Raw genomic sequence first — 20888 nt, forward strand, 5'->3', positions numbered from 1 at the left:
GTTGAAGAATCCGCAACTTTCTCTGTGAGTTTCCCATCATGTCATAGCGCACTCGGTACTTGCTTGGAAGTTTAGGGGTTTTTTTCACTGTAAAAAGAAGTTTTCTTCCCACGCACAACGGACACTAATGTAACGCGTTACTGCCCATCTCTGGTGACCAATACAATATTAGGCAGGTGTTAGTAAATCCCAAGTTAAATGTCATTCATGGAATCCCTGATTGTTACTTATCCTTACTTGACACGCCGACAACCTTTTAATTATGTTCAGCATCTTAATTTTAAAATGCTAGCATGTTAAGAGGAATGAGGTTTATGGGAGTGTTATTAGTTTTGCAGGCGTTTGATCATAAACCAAAATGATGGACATAACTAACACATGTCTAGGCTACATGGTAATCCTTGTGATAGTAAAACATTTTTTGTCAAAGCTATAAACATCACACCATCTGTGGGACCACCAAAGATTTCTCTGTTGGAAATCCTGACCGTCTGCATGAATTTCCATCCATCTGGAAGTAGAGCAATTATTTCAAACGAAAAGGACCACTTTCAAAGTATAAACATCCTTTTTGACAATAATTCCTCATATCACGCACATTATATAAATACTATCAATAACTGGTACACACTCCCAAACAAACCCACAACAAGACAAAAAAAAAAAAAAATCACCTAGCTCCATGAGCTGTAATTACTCTCAAGTGGAAGATGTGCTGCTGTGCCCTGGGGCTGAAGTGTTCCCATAATAAGCCTTCATCAAGAGCCAACTGAAGAACAATGTCCCACATATCAACCAGCACTCATCTCAGGGAGGTAAGACAAAAAAAGAGAGGTGATTCTTTTAGGCAAATGTTTATTCAGGTTCTTTGCTAAGAATTGTCAAAAAAAACAAACAAACCCAACACATATACACAGGCTTTTGTACCATTGTGATACATTTCAAGATCATTGGAACTACAAATGTAGTGTGCCATCATCCTGTTTCAACATGAATCTAAGTGCAGGTGATGACACACTAAAATATTCTGACAGAAGCAACCGCAATCCACAACTTGACGTGCTTAACAAGCTACAGCCTGCTTGGTGCACTTCTCCCCCTCCTGCAGTAAATTCCATTCCCATTCTCTCAGTGCACTGGGGGGATGTTAACTTAAAGAAACGGCACATGTAATCCTGGCTGTTCCCAGTAGTTCTTGAAATATGTAACCAAGAGTGATGAGTGGGAGTCCTGACCACCTAGCCTTCTGACCTGCGATCTCACAGCCTTAAGTACGCCACCTAGAAATGACAAGCACAAGTTTAGTAAAGAGTGAAAATCTATGCAGAAACTCACAACATGGAAAAATAAATGGAACTTCAGCATTTGGTCAAATTCCAGTTTGCAATGGGCAAGTGTACAGTTTTCTTTTTCTGTTGTTGGCCAAACCACAGATGTACTCAATCTCTACAGTCCACTGATCAGCTCAGGAGCACATTATCTGCAATTACTGTCTTCAAACAGCAAAAAAACAAAAAACACAGGTGGTAGAGATTTAATCAACTTCAAAAACACACATTCAGATAAACAAAGCCCAGAAAACAAATCAGCTCGCCCCATCCTCCCTCCATCTGCTATTCCTGGGTGTGTGCCTGCTGCAGACAATGGTTGTGCTCCACTGAGGGCTCTATATTGGGATGATAGATGAGGGCATTTGCCTCACTCAAGGCCCTGTCTTCTCCGTCCCTGTGCCAATGTCTGCTCACTGCTCAAGCGCATCAGTGGTAATTCATACAAATGATAAGAAATGGCAACGAGAGGTGAGCTGCTGCTGCTAAGTCCAAGAAAAAGGAGACGAAGCAGAGACAGACTTGTGATTGGAAGGGCGCCATCCCTCAGTGTGAGAAGCTGATTAAAACCACTGGTTTTCAGAACGTTTAAAGAAAAAGCTGCAGGTTTCTTCCCTTCTGCAACATTAAATTAAATGCTTAAATGTTTCCCCTGCTTGGACAAAACACGTACATTAACTTTTATTAATCTGTGAGATTCCTCATTTACTATTTGAGAAAATAACACATCTTTCAGAAAGACTCCACACATAATAGGAACCCTGAAATATGCAACCCACATGAAGAAAACAAACCTACCACATGCGTCAAATTCAGTCTGAGGGACTCAATGATTGCTCACATATAGATAACAAAGGTAAGCTGCCAGCATTACCAATTTTCTGGCCCACAGCTTGTTGTTATTCATCTTTGGCATCAACTATGAAGTGGGTTGAAAACCTGGTAACCAAGTCGAGGTAAATAGATTTGACTTTTTCTTCCCCCTTTTAAAGTCACTTGTCTATATTGTTAGAATTTAAATTTTTATTATTAGAATTATTGGAATTTGAAAAACAAAAAGCTTCTCCAAAGTCTTTTGGGATGCTGACAGCAGATCTGCCTCATTAATATACTTAAGGGTGTTTTTGATCTATCAGAATTCAGATTTTATACATCATCGCACAGCAAATCCTTCAGAGTAATACACCTAGCTGTGGTGAGAGACCACCTTTTCTAGTTTTAGTTTTCATCTCTACACGACAGCTCTTTAGTTCAGCGGCTTTTACAGTTAAAGTGTGGGTATTAAAGGTAGTGAGACAATGACAGGAGCCTGGTTTAAGGAAGTCACTCGAGTAAACACGCTCTTTGATTCTTGGTGCCAGAGCTCTACTATCATAACACTCCAAACTTGGCCAGCAGCACTGAGGACATGTCTTTGCCTGTGAAGAACTGAAAGAGGTCTGGAAGAGTAGAAGGTGATGAAAGAAACACAGCGAGTTCCCAGCAGTTAAAACTGATAAATAAATAATAATGATGTGTTTTTCTTTATCGCTTCAGATTATAGCTGCTATCAAGTTATTACTAGCCCGAATACAGGATACTCTTAACCTGTCATAGAAAATGCCATTCATGAGTTACTAGAGAACTAAGGGATTTCATTAAAAAAAAGAAAAAGAAAAACTGGGGGGGGGGGCATGTGAGGAAGTATAAGACAAAGCACTTCTTTAGAGTCTCATCTATTAGGTCTCCAATAAAGTTTGGAGGTAACCAACATTTAATCAACTTTATTCATATCTTCATGTTTAGAACAGAGTCCAGTGATGTAAACATTTAACTGAGAACAGGGTCACACCCCCCGTGTGTTAATTAATTCCCTGTTCAATGAATCACTACGCGTGCAACTCGGATGAAGTCATTTCTTTCAAAGTGCAGCTGTGTTCCTGATGTGATGGCATGTGGACTGCAGAAACACTGCACGATCGATGGATCTTCCCGCTTCTCCATTGTTCAACACTGGATCACTTTTCTGTCTGAGCTACATGCCATCTCAGTGTGTGTGAGAGGGAGATTAATGAAGCAGAGGGGGAGGAGGGAGGCGTTGTCTGTTTGCAGGCTCAAGAGTGACACTCCGAGCTCGATCTACTTTACACCCCATTACGCTGGCAGGCCCAGGGACGCAAGGCGGGGAACCCAGCAGTCCACACATTCCACATGTAGCATAATAATGGGCACAGCTACGGTGCAGACTTTGATCTGGTCACACTGACTGAAATTAAACAAAGAAACTCAGATCTAGAAACACAACTGATTCAACACAGTTAGCTGCAAACAATGCCGAAGTGCTGTGGTAGTGATAAGAGGCTGTTGTGGTTGCTACTCAAAAGGTGTAATTAATGACAATGGCAGCTCATTCCATTTGGTGAGCCGTTCCCGGGCCCTGTAAAAAGCTTTTTCACAGCGAACATTTTCACTTGTCATATCACAAGAAGTGCTGTCACTAATCACATTAACAATGGCTCAGTTCTATTCAAGTGTCCCAGTCAGCCTTGACAGGGTGACAGTGAGCCAACATGCACAATATCAGAACTTTGAAAGTGAGCTCAGTAAATGGAAGCCAGTGTAGGTAAAAGTTAGTAATCTGCTGAGAAGTTAAATGTAGGCACGACACATGAAAGAATGACTACTAACTTTAATGAAGTTTCAATTAAGCGTCGTGATAAGTCATTCCAAAGATCCAGCATGTGTACTCCCACAGTATATTCAGTAGTTACCTGTACTTGTACAACTATGACTTGCTGAAAAGGTCTTTTATTAGCTCCTAAGCTCAGCATGAGTGAATACATTGAGTTTTAAGAGCCATTATTATTTCCTATAGTCACACAAATGTAAGTACATGCTATGAGTCAGTAACTTGTAAAACCAACATTTAGCACTATTAACTTGCAGTGATGGTTTTCTGTATGACTTTATCAGTCTTGATTTTATCAATCATTGGGGAGTAATTTTGGTCCATTCTTCTTTACAACATTACTTTAGTCCATCACAGCATTTCAGTCAGGTTAAGGTCTGGACTTTGACTTGGTGACTGCGACCCCTTCATTCTTTTCTTTTTCAGAGGTTCTGTTGTAGATTTGCTGCTGCATGACCTAATTACAGCCAAGCTTTAGCTGTCAGGACAGACGAGCTAACGTGGAATACTTTGGTATAGAGTTCATGGTTAACTAAGTGAGTGCTTCACTGAGTGCAGATCACGTGGCTGCACAACAAGCTCAAAAGACATCACCACTCCACCACTGTGCTTAACAGCTTAACAGGAGGTTCTTGTGCTGCTATGCTGGTGTTCAGTTTAAGGTAATTATACTCCATGTCATCTGTCCATTAGACACTGTTCCAGAAGTCTTGCAACTTTCTAAATCCAACCCATGCTACCATATTCTTTTTATAGACAAGGGACTTACTCCTTGAAACTCTTGCAAACATGCCGTACTTGTTCAGTCGTTTTCTAATTGTTCTGTCATGAACTTTAATATTTAACATGCTCACTGTGGCCTGTAGAGTCTGAGATGTAAATCTTTGGGTTTGTTGCAATTTCTCTGAGTATTGTACAACTTGGGGGTGAATTTGCTGGGAAGTCTACTCCTTTGGAAATACTGGCATTCTGTTAACACACTTAACACAATGCACCCATCTTCGTAGGACATGCATGCTTCAGACCAGTAAACTGCCAAAACTTCTGCCTTTATAGGCTTCCTTATCCTCTTACTTTCTATATAAAGAGTAGACGGAGCAAAAGTAGACTTAGTTTTTCTCAGAGCTACCTAAAGGCTTGTGAAATATCCATTTTTCAAATGACTACAGACTTTCATTTACATAAGTAACAGCAGGAAGTCAGACACAGGGACGGGACAAGAGAGAATCTGGTCAATTTTCAAAATAAAAGACCCAGTACAAACTACATCTCTGCTTCAAGATGTTGCTGTTACGATTAAAGCCATGCCATGAACGGAACACAGCTGCACTGGAAACAACATTACAGACACTACATATTATATGGTTTTGTAATATATTACCTGAAAAGTAGCCATTACATATACTGACCAAGATCATGAACACAACACAAAATTCACTTTATTTAATTTACTTTAAATATAGTCAAAATCTACTTTTGTCTGTCATAGCAGGTAGGTCCACATATGCAATACCATATCTGGCTGGAATTGAACCAGTGACCCTCCATTTGCCAAGTGTATGTTACTATAACTATAACAGTAAGCCTTTTACTCACTCAACAGTCTAAGCAGCAGAAATATTTCTTCAGATCATTGGTGGATGCCACACTACATGCTTTGATACTCTGTTGTGTTTTCAAACAGTGAGTCTCACATACTCTTCTCAGACAGTCTCCGGTAATTCTAGATAACCCTATGATCACATTACCTTCCCGTACTCTGCCGCCTGCAGCACAAGAGGCTCCTACTATCAGGAAATGTTTGAGTGTGTCAATTTATCACACTCTCTTTACTGTTACAACCGCTTCCACCACCAGACAGATACTGTGTCTCTTGTCTGGGTCGCTCTCTCTGCAACCTTCTCCATTTCAACAGGGCCCAATTTCCCTCCGCTCCACCCGCCGCTGTCATGTTGTTACCAGAGAAAGCAAAAATACTGCTCATTATTGTACCACAATATGTGTGTGTGTGTGTGTGTGTGTGCGCGCGCGCACCCGGGGGGGTGAGAGACAGAGCTGACCTTTTATTAGTGTCTCACCCTTAAGGATTGTGGCGAGACGGCAATTCCATAGTGAGGAATGTTTAAGCTTTAAAGACCACTACCCTCATAAGAAGGAAGAAGGAAAAGTGGCTTCATCTAAGTTTATCATTATGTTAGTGTTGATGTAAACTGGTGGACTTCAGTTTTTATGCGTGAGGAATGAAAGCAGACGAGTCAAATTCAGATCTTAGTCAAAATAATATAGCAGAGTCTTAAGATTTCCCTCCCAGCGCATTTCATTAGGGAGCCTGGGACAAACAGCAGCCATCAAAGAGAACAAAAGAGTGGGCTTCCTTATGCCTTAAGGGGATATCCTTATTATGGCATATGCCATAAGAGACTAGCACAAAATTGAAGAGCAGAGCTTGTGGAATCACTATAAAGTTTGGTAGCTAGTGAGGAGAAGTGGACAGGTAGCAGTTTAAACTAATCTTCATTTGAGGAAAGCAACTAGAGAACATATTAGTAGTAGCAAAGGAGGCTGGTAACTGACATAACAGAGTGTGGGGTACCTACAAACCCAGCGTCTGGGTTCCAGTAGTGCCCATGTATCAGCCACAAAGGGATAAGTGCTGAGCGGATTGTTTTATATGTGGATGATGGGAATTTAATGTGGTTTACATGGACAGGGCCAGAGAGCGATCTGGTCCTTTGCCATGGCATTTCCATTTCCTGAGCTAGGGGAAGAAAAAAAAAAGTGTAAACATCCACTTGTAAATTCCCAAGTCTATTAGCTTATCTTAAAGTAGCGCTGAAATACCACAACCTATCACGTAGGCAATAAGCAGAGATTTGAGTGTGTGAAATTACAAGTTCCTAATTATATCTTCATCAGTGCTTATACTCAGTTCTTCAGTTCTCCACTGGTTCTCCAAGTCACAAATCAGTTGGTCATTGATGATTATTTCTTTAAACCTTACCTTATCTGGGTCTCATCTTAATTATCAGGCTGTGTTAGAAATAAATGGAATATAAAGACGTTCACTTTCTTAGGTACACCTGTTCAACTGCTAATGAAAATATTTATTCAGCCAATCAAAGCATTCTGGCATTGAGGCATATATGCTTATAGTCACAGTAATCTGCTCAAGCTCAAACCAAGCATCAGAATGAGATTTAGAATGTGGATTTTGAGGCTCAAATCTAGCCTTTGTAATTTTTAGCAGACTTGTTTAAGAGGTAGGAGTCCCAAACTTTCTGAGAAGTAAGTGGAGGATAATGGCACTAATTACCCCATCACTGTTTAAAGCCTCAGAGAGAATAGACTTGTCAGCAAAGTTAACGCCTCCCGTTTTCTAGTCGCATGGCTTTCCTTGGCAACTCGGGCTAAATATACACATTTTGCACAATTACAGGTGTATAGGAGCTGAAATAAGGCTGACAAAAGAAAAGTCTTACATTTGACCCACATAATCCCTAAAGCGAGGCTGTTAACTGAAAGCTCTGAATCATGAAATTAATTAAGGCGGGATAAAAACACTGTCAAGCACTACTGAATAATGGAGAAACAAGGCGCTGTATGGAAAAAGGGGGAGCAGTAAGCAAGCGCTGTCAACTAAAACAAAGCCTGTGGTGCTGCTAATACAGCTTTTTACAAAAGGTAGAAAGCTAAAAGGTACATGAAGTTCCCTCTCTCTTTGCTTATGTAATAAAGATAAGCAACCAATGAATATGGCTTTACAATACATGGTAAACGTCTCACCTCATAGGACCTCATGCAACGCATCGACGCGGGAAGTGTTGAGTTGCTGTCATCCATCACTTGCAGCAGCTCCTCACACACCTTTAGTGGCAGCACCACAGGATGTCCTATGACACTGACCTCCCAACTAGTTACAGTGCTGAAAACACAGAGAGAAGCAATGATTTATTGTGACTGCCTTAGCATTTTACGACCAAAATGAAGTCCAGAAAAGCTACCGTAAATCTCAAGTTGAAGTGGTCGTCCTGCCATTTTAATTGACTAGTTTTAAACTGTAAACTGATAACCACATATCCAAACACATGGATTTATAACCTGTGTGAGCACGTGTCGCTATACGTGTCTGTGAGGCTGATGAAGTGTGTGTTCAAGACAAGGACAAAAAGAAAGGGGAAGGGCTGAAGAGAGAAGAGGAAGAGTGATTGAGAGAACCAAGATTGATGGTCTGTCAGCGTGAGGTGCTGATCCAGTTTGTTTGGGTGACATTTAGCCGTCTGTGCAGTTTCTGAAAGGGTAAAGTCTCCTCAAAGTTTTGGCAGTTGTACTTAAGATGAAAGACAGTCAAAAAAAAAAAAAAGGCAACTGTGGCTGTACTGAACCCCAACCAGCCAACATCATAACGCTTTGTAGGAGTTGATTAGACATTATGAACAAGTTGTGCATGTGTGTTTTTCATTAGACTCACTTTCCACATCTATTAGACCTCCTGTTTCTCTATTGTACCGGGACAGTGATGGTGCCTGCGACTTTCACTCAATTTATAATCAAATAACTGCCATTAGTGACAAGCCTAATCCACTTAGGCACTGGCTCACTGATTCTCTAGCCAATTATTGGCAGTTTTAACAACGCGTACTGCAACCACTGGCTGCACTCAACTGTAACCAGCTGTATCCTGAATAAGAGGGCCGTCATCCCGGGACTTCAGCTCCCCAGGCATAACATTTAATTTAAAAATGTCAGAGATGAGTGATGAAGGGTGAATGGTAAATTATGTGGGGGGGATGGAAGTGTGAGTCACACCGGCATTTAGCTTCGCTAAACTTCAAAAATTCAAATTGCAGAAATGGGTAAAATTCTAAAAAGCAGCCCACCAACGTGAAGCTTATTCTCTAAGAAGATGTGGAGTTCACGGCAGGATTAAACACAGAACAATTGAAAAGGGAAAAAAGAAAAATAAAGACAGACCCAAACTGGCTGGGCTGATGTTGCCCAATAGGTGACTGCAGTCAAAAATAAAGCATGTTTAAAACTGTTCAGATACAGTTTCACTATGATAAATAGTAGTTTCACAACCAGAGGGTTGTGACATGTTTACTTTAAGAACAAAATATCTTGTTTAGCCTATTTCTTGGCAAGTTTGCCACAACAAAAAAGATCCTTTTTAAAATAATCTTTATTTGTGATGGGTTCCTGTAATATCTGGTATCTGCTGAAGCCATGTTACATAAACAACATGTCAATAAAAAAGGAGTACGTGTGTGACACAATGAAACGCCTTGTCACTTTTGTTACCTTATTTTTTGTAATTAATATGGTGCACAAGCCACTTAATAAGCATAAAAATGAGAAACTGATGGATCAGCAGTAAGTATCGAGGTTTCTTTGGCGCTATATAAATAAAACTGAATTGAATTGAAAATCGCCATGTCCTCAAATGGCCACTTGAGTCATCTGCCAAAAGTGAGTAAAAACTGTGAGTAATAACTATTTCCCCATCTGTGACAACTCTAAGCGAGGTAAACTGTCGTATTAATTACCAGTTTCACTTGTGTTATATCCTAAATGTACAGAGTTTAGTGACATTAAGTGAAAAATGGCGGCAAATTTGCCGTGCTCACCACGCTAACATAGCTAAGCAGTATGATGGTCCCTGCCTGAATCTGTAAAAGCATACGTGACTTACAACTCCACATTTTTGGGTGTCTCAGAATGTAGGAATTCAACTCTTAGCTGATGTACCTACTGGTCTAGGATGAAGCCTCTCTAGCTCACAACTCTTTCTCTCGGATATGGACTTCCTGTCGGCATGTGTATGCTTACTGATATCACTGAAGAAACTTGCTTTCTTGTTTACTCCCCTCTTCTACCCTTTTCTCAGGATATGGTTAAGTTTTGCTTCAAAGAAACAAAGACAGCAGCAGTCAAAATGGAGGCTTCAAAATGGAAGTCTATAAACCACTGAGTGATGTCACAGTGGCAGTGTTGATCTTTTATTTACAGTCTATGATTGCTACCTATAATTAGGTCTTAAAGTTAAGCGCCATTTTAAGACTGTGAGTGAGTAAATATAAATTGTGCTGACAAAGCGTGAGCTCTCCAACATGACTGCAATGTTATGAAAGGGTGTATTTTTAACTGAAACCGTGATCTTTTCCTAAAACAAAACAATCAGGACGTTGTCTAGACTTAACCACACCACTCTTCTTGTGAAAGGTTAGCTGTGTTTGTGCCTCAGCCTCCAACACTTGCTTTGTTTTTCTTTTGTTTTTTTAAATAAAGTGAATCACTAATATTTCTATTGAGGAGTGCTTACATGGGCTGTTTGAGAGAGTGTTATTTATTTGTAGGAGTTATTGGGTAAACTCGAGGTGGACAAAGTACAGCACAATAAAGAAAGGAGCAGATTGTTTTGAAAGTATGTCCTAGTCTCTCACTTCCCCTGAAGATGCATTCATAGCTTGTGTAAGAGGAATCAACTCTCTGTACCCATGCATCACTCAGCTTAACAGTACATTACAGTATTCCTCTTAACTCTTACTACTATGGCTGAGAAGACCAGCCTTATTTCTCCTTTGGGTTAGTGTTGTCTCTAATTATCGTTTCTCCATCATAACTTGTCAAAACGGATGAAACAACAAAACCTGTTCTGTTCTGCTTTCACTCTTCCCCGGCAGCGGGAATGAAAAAGGGAAGAAAGAGGAGGGTGGGGGGGGAAAAAAAACTGCTGAGCTCTGATTCTGTTGAAAATAATGAGGGTGGAAGGCTCTTCCAGTGGGGTGCTGCTGTACTGAGCATGGAGAACCACATGCAGCACATCCACCTACACTTCTCTAATGCATCACAGCAAGGCACACAGAGCCTCAATACAGTCAAAACAACATAACAACCCCTTATGCGTGCAACAAACATGCTGCTGACAACTTTGAGGCAGCTTTGATGGGAAGCTCATTCGCAGGATAACAGACAATTATATCCGAGCAGGGACCCTTAGAGCAACGTGTTCTATTAACACCTAGAGTCTGTTCACCAACAAAGTAGGCTTTCATCCCTCACAGTGAGCCAAGAGAGATGGTGATTGAGAAGGTGCGCAAGAGAGATGAAAGGATAAGATTAGGAGGAGGAAAACAAAGATTGAAGGGGAAGGGGGGGGGGATATGTTAAGTGTCCTCTCTTACTCTCTCTGCTGGATGCCCGTGTCAGAGCAGGCTATGTAGAGGAGTTTCAGGGCTCTCGTAGCTCTGGGTGATGGACTGTGAAGAGCAGGGGAGCCATTGGACCTCTCAGTCCCGACACGTGTCTCCGGGACTGATGCTATGATGGAGTCGCTGTTCAAGAGCCAGAGCTGCAGGAGGAGCAGACAGGTCACTTAACACTTGAGACATATGGGTATATGTGATATGTGGGTGAGGAGTCACACATCACAAAGCAGAGAGATGATATACATTCATTAGTTTGATTTTCAGAAATAAAATGGTCTATTCTGGTACAGCTGATTCAACATGAAAGATGAAAATATTTCTTTATTCTGTAGGATAACACAGGTTTAAGTTCTATTCTCTAAGTTCAGTGTAAATCAAGGGTTACTACTGCAATATGATTCCTCATACTGATGTGTAATAATGGGAGAACAGAGGTGGAAACGTTGATTTTTCCAATCATTTTTTTCTCATTTGGAATATGCTCCTTTTCAGCCCAGTTTCACACAAGATTAATTATACTGTTACTGCCATCCCGAGTTTTACTGATGAGTTTTAATGTGCTGCTGTTTAATATCTGCCAAGAACACAACCAGAACACTGGAATAGTTTTTGGACATTTTTACTGTGAAAATGTTTCAACTCCAACATCAGGTAAAACTGAGAAAACAAAAACACAATTTTATGAATAAACCTGTTCACATGTCAGATACACATTTTCCACTGACATGATGCCTGATCTGGAACCAGCTGCACTCATTTCCACCAAACAAGACTATTAGAAGCTATGACAAGAAATTTACTAGCATAAGGAGTCTGTCCGCCACGATTTTCTTACAATGGATTAGGAACAAAATGATAGCACAACAGATATTATTCCAAAAACTAGAAGAATATTACAAAGACAGAACAGTGCATTGTTGGAGAAGAGCAAAATGCATCCTTGGGCAAGACAATAAACTGATTATAGCACCTTACTACTCAACTTGAGTATTCTGTGTTTTCTACTATAATCCTCATTCACAAAAATAAATAAATAAATAACCCCAAAAACCTTATATAACCAAGCATTTTTATCTAAAATTTACTCACTCACTCTGTTGGACGCACCGGGGGAATGCTACACACGACACAATCACAGTCAATCTTTTTCCGTTTCTTAAATAATAGAGTACTTGATTTGTATTTAGAAGTCATTTATTTTTCTGATTATGCTGGGTGGTTCTTACCAACAGGAAGGCTTTTCCATCGGGAGTCTGGACAGAGAAGTGGTAGGTGCTCAATGAGTTTGACAGCTCCAGCAACCTAACAGCTACCGTCCTCTCCACAAACAGAGATCTGTCCAAGAGAGACACGATGTTCATTCACTTTACATATTCTGTCCTGAAAAGGCAACAGATTGGAGCAAACACTATCTTAGGAGATGATTCTGCCTGATCAAAGTTTACAAAAACAAACAAAAAAACAAAAATAAAATATGTCTGGTAAAAGTTGGTTTTTATGAGCCGGTTAATCAAATGATGAGGCCGTAGACGAGAAACGCTTATGTGCAGATTTTTGAATTATTCAGACTGGTGCAGTGGGAGATGTGGTTATTAAAGTGTTTAATTCAGACCTAGACTGCAATCATTTTTGAAGAAGCCTGAACACAGTGCTGATATGCCTCATTCACCCCCAAGATCCAGTAAAATCCAATCAGCGGTGTGTCAGATACTTGAGAAAAACATACAAATGGACCTGAACTGATTTATAGTCATCGTACTGATTTTATTGTGAAGGGCTAAAAATATCCAACAGCAGTCATAATGATGAAACTATAGAGAAAGTAAAGCCTGACTAGAGCTTGTGTGACTCGACCCCCCCCCCCCCCACCAAATAACCTGAAATGAAAAAAAAAAAAAACAGGGATTATTTTCTATAAAATAGTGTAATTTAAAAGCAACAGATGCCTTCTTGTCATCTGTGGAAAATGAGGTTCCATTTGTGCCAAGAATTCACATCCACACTGCGCTGCAAACATTTTTCATGCTTTAAACACTAGTTCAGTTTTATACAGCATGGGACAATAACAAAGACAGTGCCTTCAGGGTGGCAATTGCAATAACGTAGCCAAACAACGCACCGACACAAGATTCACAACAACGTGGATAAAATGAAAGGAAGCTCAGAAGTAAAGTTGCACTGGCATCAACAAATGTTCTGTCACGTGTTCAGTCGACATGTGCATGCGAACAGAATCTTTGGCACCGACAGTCCCTCGTATGGATTTGAAAGGATAAAAAAAAAAAAAAAAAACCTGCCTGTTCAGTGAAGCTTCTGGCTTTCTGTCTCCCACAGCAGGCTCCACCACCACCTGTGTGACGTACAGCTTCAGCGTTTCTGGAAGACACCACACGGGAGAGGGCTCGCACATGCTTGTTGAAATGCTGTTTATTTATAAAAACTTGCAACAATCGTCCCCTACCTGGTGCGACGGCCTCTCCGAGCACTGACGAACAGCTCGCACAGGAGATGAGGGCCAGTCTGCGGCAAGGTTTCTGTGCACACCATAGATAGAGACATCCAGAAACGGATCACCACAAAGCAGCCACCTATAACTCAGCAGTTTTAAAATTTAGTAGCTGCTATAGCTAGGTTGGAAGACAGAAAAGGATGTGACACAGAGAGAGAATTACAGCAGCCCGATTGTTTTTCCTGCACTTTGTCTCTCAGCTTTAGTCATGCAGTTGTGCCTGTGTTGAGCGGGTTGTGTGGAGAATGACTAATGGACGAAGAGGGGGATCAATCTTCATCTGCACAGTCTGATTTTGCTTGGTCTAAGAAGAGAGTGTCTGGATGGATAGATGAATGGATGGAAAATCTACTGAAATCTTTTTGTACTAATTGCATAAACAGGAGCCATTTCTGTTGCACGTCCCTCACCTTTGGATCATGGCTGTCCTGTGTGCCAACAGGACTCACTTCCTCAGTCAGAGTCTGCTCACAGCTGCCATCACGGGCTAACAGCACAAAGGAATCGCCCATTAAACAATCTTCTGCTCGGGGTAACAGTTTCTTGTTAGCAAACGGGTCTGGGTGACAACACCAGTCATCCACGATGGCGTTCCAGTTACCATTAGGGAGAGGAAGAACTCGCTTAAACACTCTGAAAAAGAGGAAAAATAATAAGAAAAAAAAGCAATTACAGTGTTTATTGTTCAGCAATATTTAAACACGGTGCTAATTGGTTCTTGTCTTAGTGAGAGGCGTTATCTCTCAATAAGCACAGAGATCCCAGAGAGCTGGCGAAAAATCAAAATACAGAAGAGTATAATTAGCTAAAAAAAAAAATGATGATGATGATAGGTCATCCAACTACATTTTTTTTTCCCAGGAGTTTCTTAAATGTAGTCAATATCCTTCCTCAGAGCACAGGCACTTCCTGGTTGTAGCAGCATCTTCCAGTGGCAGCTCAAGGAATATGACAAAGACCCGAAAGAGCTGACCCAGGTTCCAAAGTCTCCAGATCCCACAGGGTGGCAAGAGGACAAGCTTGAGCCATGGAAATGGCTCAAAAGGAGGAAATATTTGGCCTTTAGTTGTAAAAAACTGGAACTACACCAGTTACTAACAATCAAACACTGGCTTTGGACTCTGCATATTATAATATTAATGTTGGTTTGGCCATATTTGGAAAGGGTGGCATGCCAAGTTAGCAGCTAAAGCATGGTAAACTGTAGGGGTTTAATGCACAAATAAATAACGGCTAATTAATAACAGACAAAAAAACAACAACATAAAAACACAATTTCACAAACCAAATTTAAGCCCAAACTTCTTGGGACAGCAAGTCATAATATTAGTCACATAATTCCAGCACAATAATCCAAAAGGCACAAACATCACAATCACAGCAGAAAGATGCAGTTGAGTGACTCGAATTAAGTGATGTGTAGCCTCGCGGAGAGCAATGTGCTCCACCTGTCACACGCCCCCTGACTCCAGTAACCAGATGGCTTCATTTTGTAACTACAGAGTTTTCCAACTGGGGTAAATAAATGACAATGATTGTAAGCAACATTTACAGTAAATTGAGCACACATTACAGCTCATTGGATGAGTGGTGTTTACCTCGCCCTTTTCCTTTTTCCACTGTCCACTAACTTGTAAATTGCTGTTGGGTGCTGGAGTGGCAGGACCCAGAACTTTTGTTTTTCTGTTTGTTTGTTTGTTTTTTTTAATAAATAAAAACACCTGGCAACTGCAACTGGAAAAAGACTGAAGCCAGCAGAGACGCTATGCACCCTAAACACCTAAAGCTACAAGATACTACTCTTTATTTTATTCCAGCCCAGTTTTATTACACAGAAGTCTTTTATGTGGCAAGTCCAGCTATTAATACCTGAGAGCAGACATATAAAATAGAACATTTTGTTACAAAGCACAATGAGCCATAATGCTGTGGAAATTATAACTTTTCATTTTGCACTGAGTTATTCCCCTGATGTTTCAACCTTTGCTGACATCTTGTTGCAAAAAAAGAGAAAAAAAGTATATATATATGTTTTTGCCAACTTTTAGTGAGTTACAGCTGAGAAACATAGCCTGAGGGCAAGGGTCTCCATAATGCAGCTATTGCAATTTTCAGCATGTCACATTGCTGACCAGAGAAAGCTACAAGGCAATAAGAACAATACCGCTGTCCAGTCGAACCACCTCAAGGTAAGAAACACAATTGTGTTTTTAATGGCTAGCACAGACCTTTACATCACACAGACTCTGTAACTCTAACCCAGTCAAGCTGTCAGCTGTGCTCTCCGCAGAGGCTCCCATCCATCAATTTTTCCCCTCTCTCTCTCCGACTATCACTCCTACAGCTGGGTCACGCCATCAATAAAGAATCACTCCTCTTCCTACACAGGAGGGAGTAAATAAAAACCCATTTCCACCAGTGCCCTTCCTCGTCCCGTCTTCTCCTCACCTGTCCTCGAGCAGCCTTGTCATGCAGCCTTGGCAGTAGAAACAATAAGCCTTTTTTGCCCGGAGCATCTTCATCATGCTGGCAGAAGAATCTGTGGGAAGTGGGTGGGGAACGAAAGGCAAAAAACAAACAAACAAATGAGGCAGATTTGGTGAGAGGGTGGTAACCTTCTACGACTTGGCACAAAAATCGATGAAACACTGGGTGGTGAAGGTGGCTGGATAGAGAGCGGGCGATCAATCCGAGTTTGATTGGACTGTCACTGATGGGGCTTGGCTGTAAATTTCTGTTACAATGGCAAAAACAAACAGAACGCCAAAAGATGGGAGTTTGGGGATATTATGAAACGGCTTTGGGGTTTGCTTTAGATGAGTCCGTTCAAACCACTTAAAGGGAGCTTTCCTAGGCTGATGATTAGCTGCCTGTGCGCTGCTAAGGATCCTGAGAGGAAAATTTACACCTTCACTCTCTCAGATGACCAAGTGACTCAGCCCAATTAAATCAGAATAGACAGCAAGGCTCTAAATAGCTACCAAAAGACTTTGTTCTTGTCTTGGCACGTAGGAGCGCAGCTACTCAGAGGGAGGTCTCCCTGGGCATTACCTTCATCCATGCTTCGTTCCACGCTGATGCGCAGTCTGAAATGAAGCTCTTCTCCACACGATTCTCCCGCAGGTGTCGGAATGCAGGATCCCTGCTCGAAGGTGACTCCTGCTGGCAGAGTCAGGTACAGCACCCCTCTGGGAGTGCGGATGTGGAGGGATGAATCTCCACTTGTTATGGCCACATCTGCAGGCGTCTGGGCCACATCTTTCCTGAAGAGCAGATGGTTTGTAAGTGTAAATAAACACAAACTGTTTGGACTCCTGTAGAGGTTTTAAGGTAAAGACCCTACAATAACAGACAGACAACACAATCAAACAACCTCCTTTGAGAAAGCATGTGGTGACAGTGGGAAGGAAAAACTCCTTTTTACCAAGAAACCTCTGAGAGAACCGGACTCAGGGAAAGGCGGCCATCTGCTGTGACCAATCACATCTATAGCCCATATTACCATAATTAGTTAGCAACTTTGAAAAATTCATTTTCCAAGTAAAAATGATAAATATTTGGGATTTGGGGCTGTTGATAATATAACAGGCTTTCTTCACTTATTCTGACATTTTTAAAAGTCAAAGTAATCAAAACAATACTTTCATTAAGTCATGTACTATAATACATTTTCCTTGTATTTATGGTCACCGCATACCGCAACAAAAAGAAAAAAAAATAATTCTGGTGATCTTTCTTCAGGAGGGAGGCCAAATCATCTTTTGGAGCACCATTTGTCTTTTTTTTTTGAATGAAAGAAAAACTCCAAAGGCTGACTCCTTTTGTACTTTCTGTTCTTGTCACATAATGTGTACATAAAACAACCCATAAACTTCACACAATCCAGCATAAATTAATCTTTTTCCCTTGTTCAAAACATATGGACTCAGAATTAGCCTCACTCAGTGAGAAATGAGCGAGCCTTTGTTGCACAACAGAAATCAGGTACGTTAAATGATGAGAACTATATATGAAGTGGCACAGTTAGGAGCTATTACTATGAACACTACTGCAGTAATAAACACCAATAAAAACAGTTCAAAGTCAAAAGCCTGAGCATTTCCTGAGTCACATGGATATACAACCATTTTATGGACTTTTTTTCTTTAGAGGCAAACACTGGAGAGAAGGTAGCTCTGCTGTTACTGATCACAGGTCTGTACAGTGCTACATAATGTAGTTATATGTAAAACCACACAATTGAACAGCCTGTCAACCATTATTTGAATACTATGAAAGACAGCAAAGGACTAGGGCTCTTGTTGCTGAATTTCAAATCTCATTAGCCCCATCTAGTGGCTTTTGTAGTATATACTCAGGTGTATACCATCTCAAGGTAAGAAACACCACTTCTTAATACTCACCTCTTTTCACTGGCCATAGTATGACAGTTGGTTTTAATTTTTAATTATTTTATTGTAATTTTTTTATTTGCTTTTTCTGTGTTTTAAGCAGCATATAATTTTATTGTTTGATTTATGAATAATAATAATAATAATAATAATAATAATATTCATTTTTTTTTTTTTTTAATTCTATTCTGTGTGTATAACACCAGTGGTGGAATTTGACGCTATCACTCATTAAATATAATATATTAAAACTTCAGTGTATTTGTGCTTTAAGTATTTCTATATTACACTGTCATCTATTTGTACTCCACAGTAACTTTAAATGTTATACTTGTTACCCTGAATCGCTAATCTGAAAGCTTTAGTATATACATATGGCAGCACAGTGGTACACTGTTGCCTCACAGGATCGAACCTCCTGGTTGGCTGGGGCATCTGTGTACAGGTTGCATGTTATCTCACTCCCTATGTTGGCTCTATCAAGGCACTCTGGCTTTTTCCATTAGTCCAAAAACATGCTACTTAGGTTAACTGTCTGCTACACCCTGGACACTCCTGTCCAGGTGTACCCTGCCTCTCGTGCTAGGACTGCTCAGACGGACTCCAGTGTCTGTACAACTCTAGGCCAGACAAACAGCTAAGAGAATGGAAGAAATGATAATGGATTATTCTAGATAACACTACCCAACATTATATAGGCAATTAAACTCATTCAGCCCATCTAACTAAAACATTAATGGATGGATGGATTATGATTCAATAATACATAAAACTTTTAAAAAAAGGCTATTATCCATTGTGAATGCTTCCACTTTAGTAATTTAACTATATTTTGATACTAAAATGTTTGCAGTTTTACTTAAATAAGATTATGAATTAGAGAACTATAGAAAACTGCAATAGAGTACCTTCTATAGAAGGTATAATAGAGTACCTTCTATAGAATAGAGTACCTTCTATAGAAGGTACTCTATTGCAATGTAACTGTAATGTAACACACGGATTTGTTACAGCACTTTTTCAGTTTCACTGGTTATTCAAAGTGTTAGACTTCAAGCCACATTTCTAACCACGCATTCATAGGGTTTTAGTCTAGACAACAACAATAAAGTTAATTCATTTTCAAAACACTATCTTACACGGGTGAGTTACTTTAAGCACTTACTTTAAAACGGCGTTTCACAATACAATTTGCTACTTTCTACGATCATTTCTTTTAAAGTTCTTGTTCTTTGTATTAATTTCAAATTCAAACATTAGTAAACGTTAGCGTATCTCGCTGAAACACTGAATTGCATTTAGCCTGCCTGCTCTCGGTGCTATGGTGAAGCTGTAGCATCACCTAAGTTAGCTAATGTTAGCTAGGCTTGCTTGTACTTGCCAAAGAAACATGCATTTCTGACTACTTGGTACTTACGATATCTGCTACATACTTACCCCACAATAAGCAGTCCACTCTGAAGCCTTCTCCTCAGCTCCAAGAAGACTCCAACTCCATGTGTCTTGGCTGGCACCTCGTTTGCCATTCGCTTTGTTTAGGAGGAATCCAGAAGAGGTGACACGCTTATCAAAACACGAGCGTGGCTGGGTGACGCTAATCAGAAACACAGAATCCAAAGCAGAGTAAACACAAAACCCTATCTGCCTGATTTACCAAACTGAATGTACAGGGTTTTATGTTTATCCGCGGCGTGACGGCACCACGAGTACGTAAGACCAAGAGCAATAGAGTGACAAGGCAGGAACAACATCCTGTAAAGATTTCAAAATAAAGGTTAAGCGTTTTTAAAACACCACGCCCATAATGAACACCTTTTTTCGTGTAGTCTTTGGGTTTTAGGGTAAATTACCAGCTGTATGATTAGGAGATGATGTTTAAAGATTCTGTCTAATTCTTTTTATTTTTCGGCAGCCACAGTAGATCATCTGCCTCCCTCTCACCCTAGTCCTCTCACTACATTCATGAACCTCCTCTGAGGTCTTCCCCCTTTCTTCCTGCCTAGACGTTCCATCTTCAGCAGCCTTTGTGCAGTATACTTACTATGTATGTTTCTGTTCTGCGTCCTGTTCTGTTTGTATATATGCTTTTATTCTGCTGCTGTTACAACCAAATTCCCCCTTGTGGGACAATTAAAGGATTATTCTATTCTATTCTATTACCCCAAACTGTACTCATTTCTAATCTTGTCCATCCTGGTCACTCTCCCAAGGAAAATCCTAGTATTTTCAGCTTTAGTGCCTCCAGCTCTGTCACAAATCACCTCTGACACTCACCTGAACCCACTCTACCCTGCCTGTACTCTTCTTCACCAAACTTTGTATTTCATTTAATTGAAATGAAACTTTTATTATTTCTATTTTTATTTATTTTACATTTCTTATCTTTCTATTCACGCAACACTGCCACTGCCCAATTCATTGTATCAATATGAATTAATGAGCAAAATCTAAATTTGGAGACGTGGTATAGTGTGAATTATGAATATTTTCCCTCCATTTTTAAACTTGCACTAGTGGAAATGTTTGTGTACAGTTATTAGAGGGAGAAAATGTGCTCTAAGGAGCTGTTTGGAAGTCAACGTAAATTGTGTGTACTCTACATGCACAAATGCCATATACTTTGTTCAAATGATACAATACTAAGATTTTAATTTGAAAACAAAGCTTGCATACTTCCTGGATTTTTCGTCGTGACGGCTGGTGACTCCACAGAGCCGAGAGGCGGAAGATGCCCATGCGGAAGACCAGTTGGACGCCCTGGGTTGGACGTACAGCTAATCTGCAGTG

General features: G+C 40.3%; 1 protein-coding gene across 1 annotated transcript; it reads right to left on the reverse strand.

Moving 5' to 3' along the window:
* Positions 1–838: 838 nt before the first annotated feature.
* On the reverse strand, positions 839–20851 carry ube3d (ubiquitin protein ligase E3D). The gene is made up of 11 exons (XM_085473412.1): positions 20775–20851; positions 19539–19695; positions 16762–16973; positions 16159–16249; positions 14121–14343; positions 13663–13735; positions 13499–13577; positions 12428–12536; positions 11178–11344; positions 7780–7918; positions 839–1280 (listed from the first exon to the last, which is right to left on the reverse strand). The coding sequence occupies exons 2-11, from the start codon at positions 19625–19627 to the stop codon at positions 1260–1262; spliced, it is 1203 nt and encodes a 400-aa protein (XP_085329538.1). The 5' UTR covers positions 19628–19695; positions 20775–20851; the 3' UTR covers positions 839–1259.
* Positions 20852–20888: the final 37 nt, after the last annotated feature.

This window comes from Copadichromis virginalis, linkage group LG11 (genome assembly GCF_057382275.1).
Source record: "Copadichromis virginalis isolate Kocher_CV1m ecotype Utaka linkage group LG11, C_Virginalis_male_GT1.1, whole genome shotgun sequence".
In the NCBI taxonomy this organism is placed as follows: Eukaryota; Metazoa; Chordata; class Actinopteri; order Cichliformes; family Cichlidae; genus Copadichromis; species Copadichromis virginalis.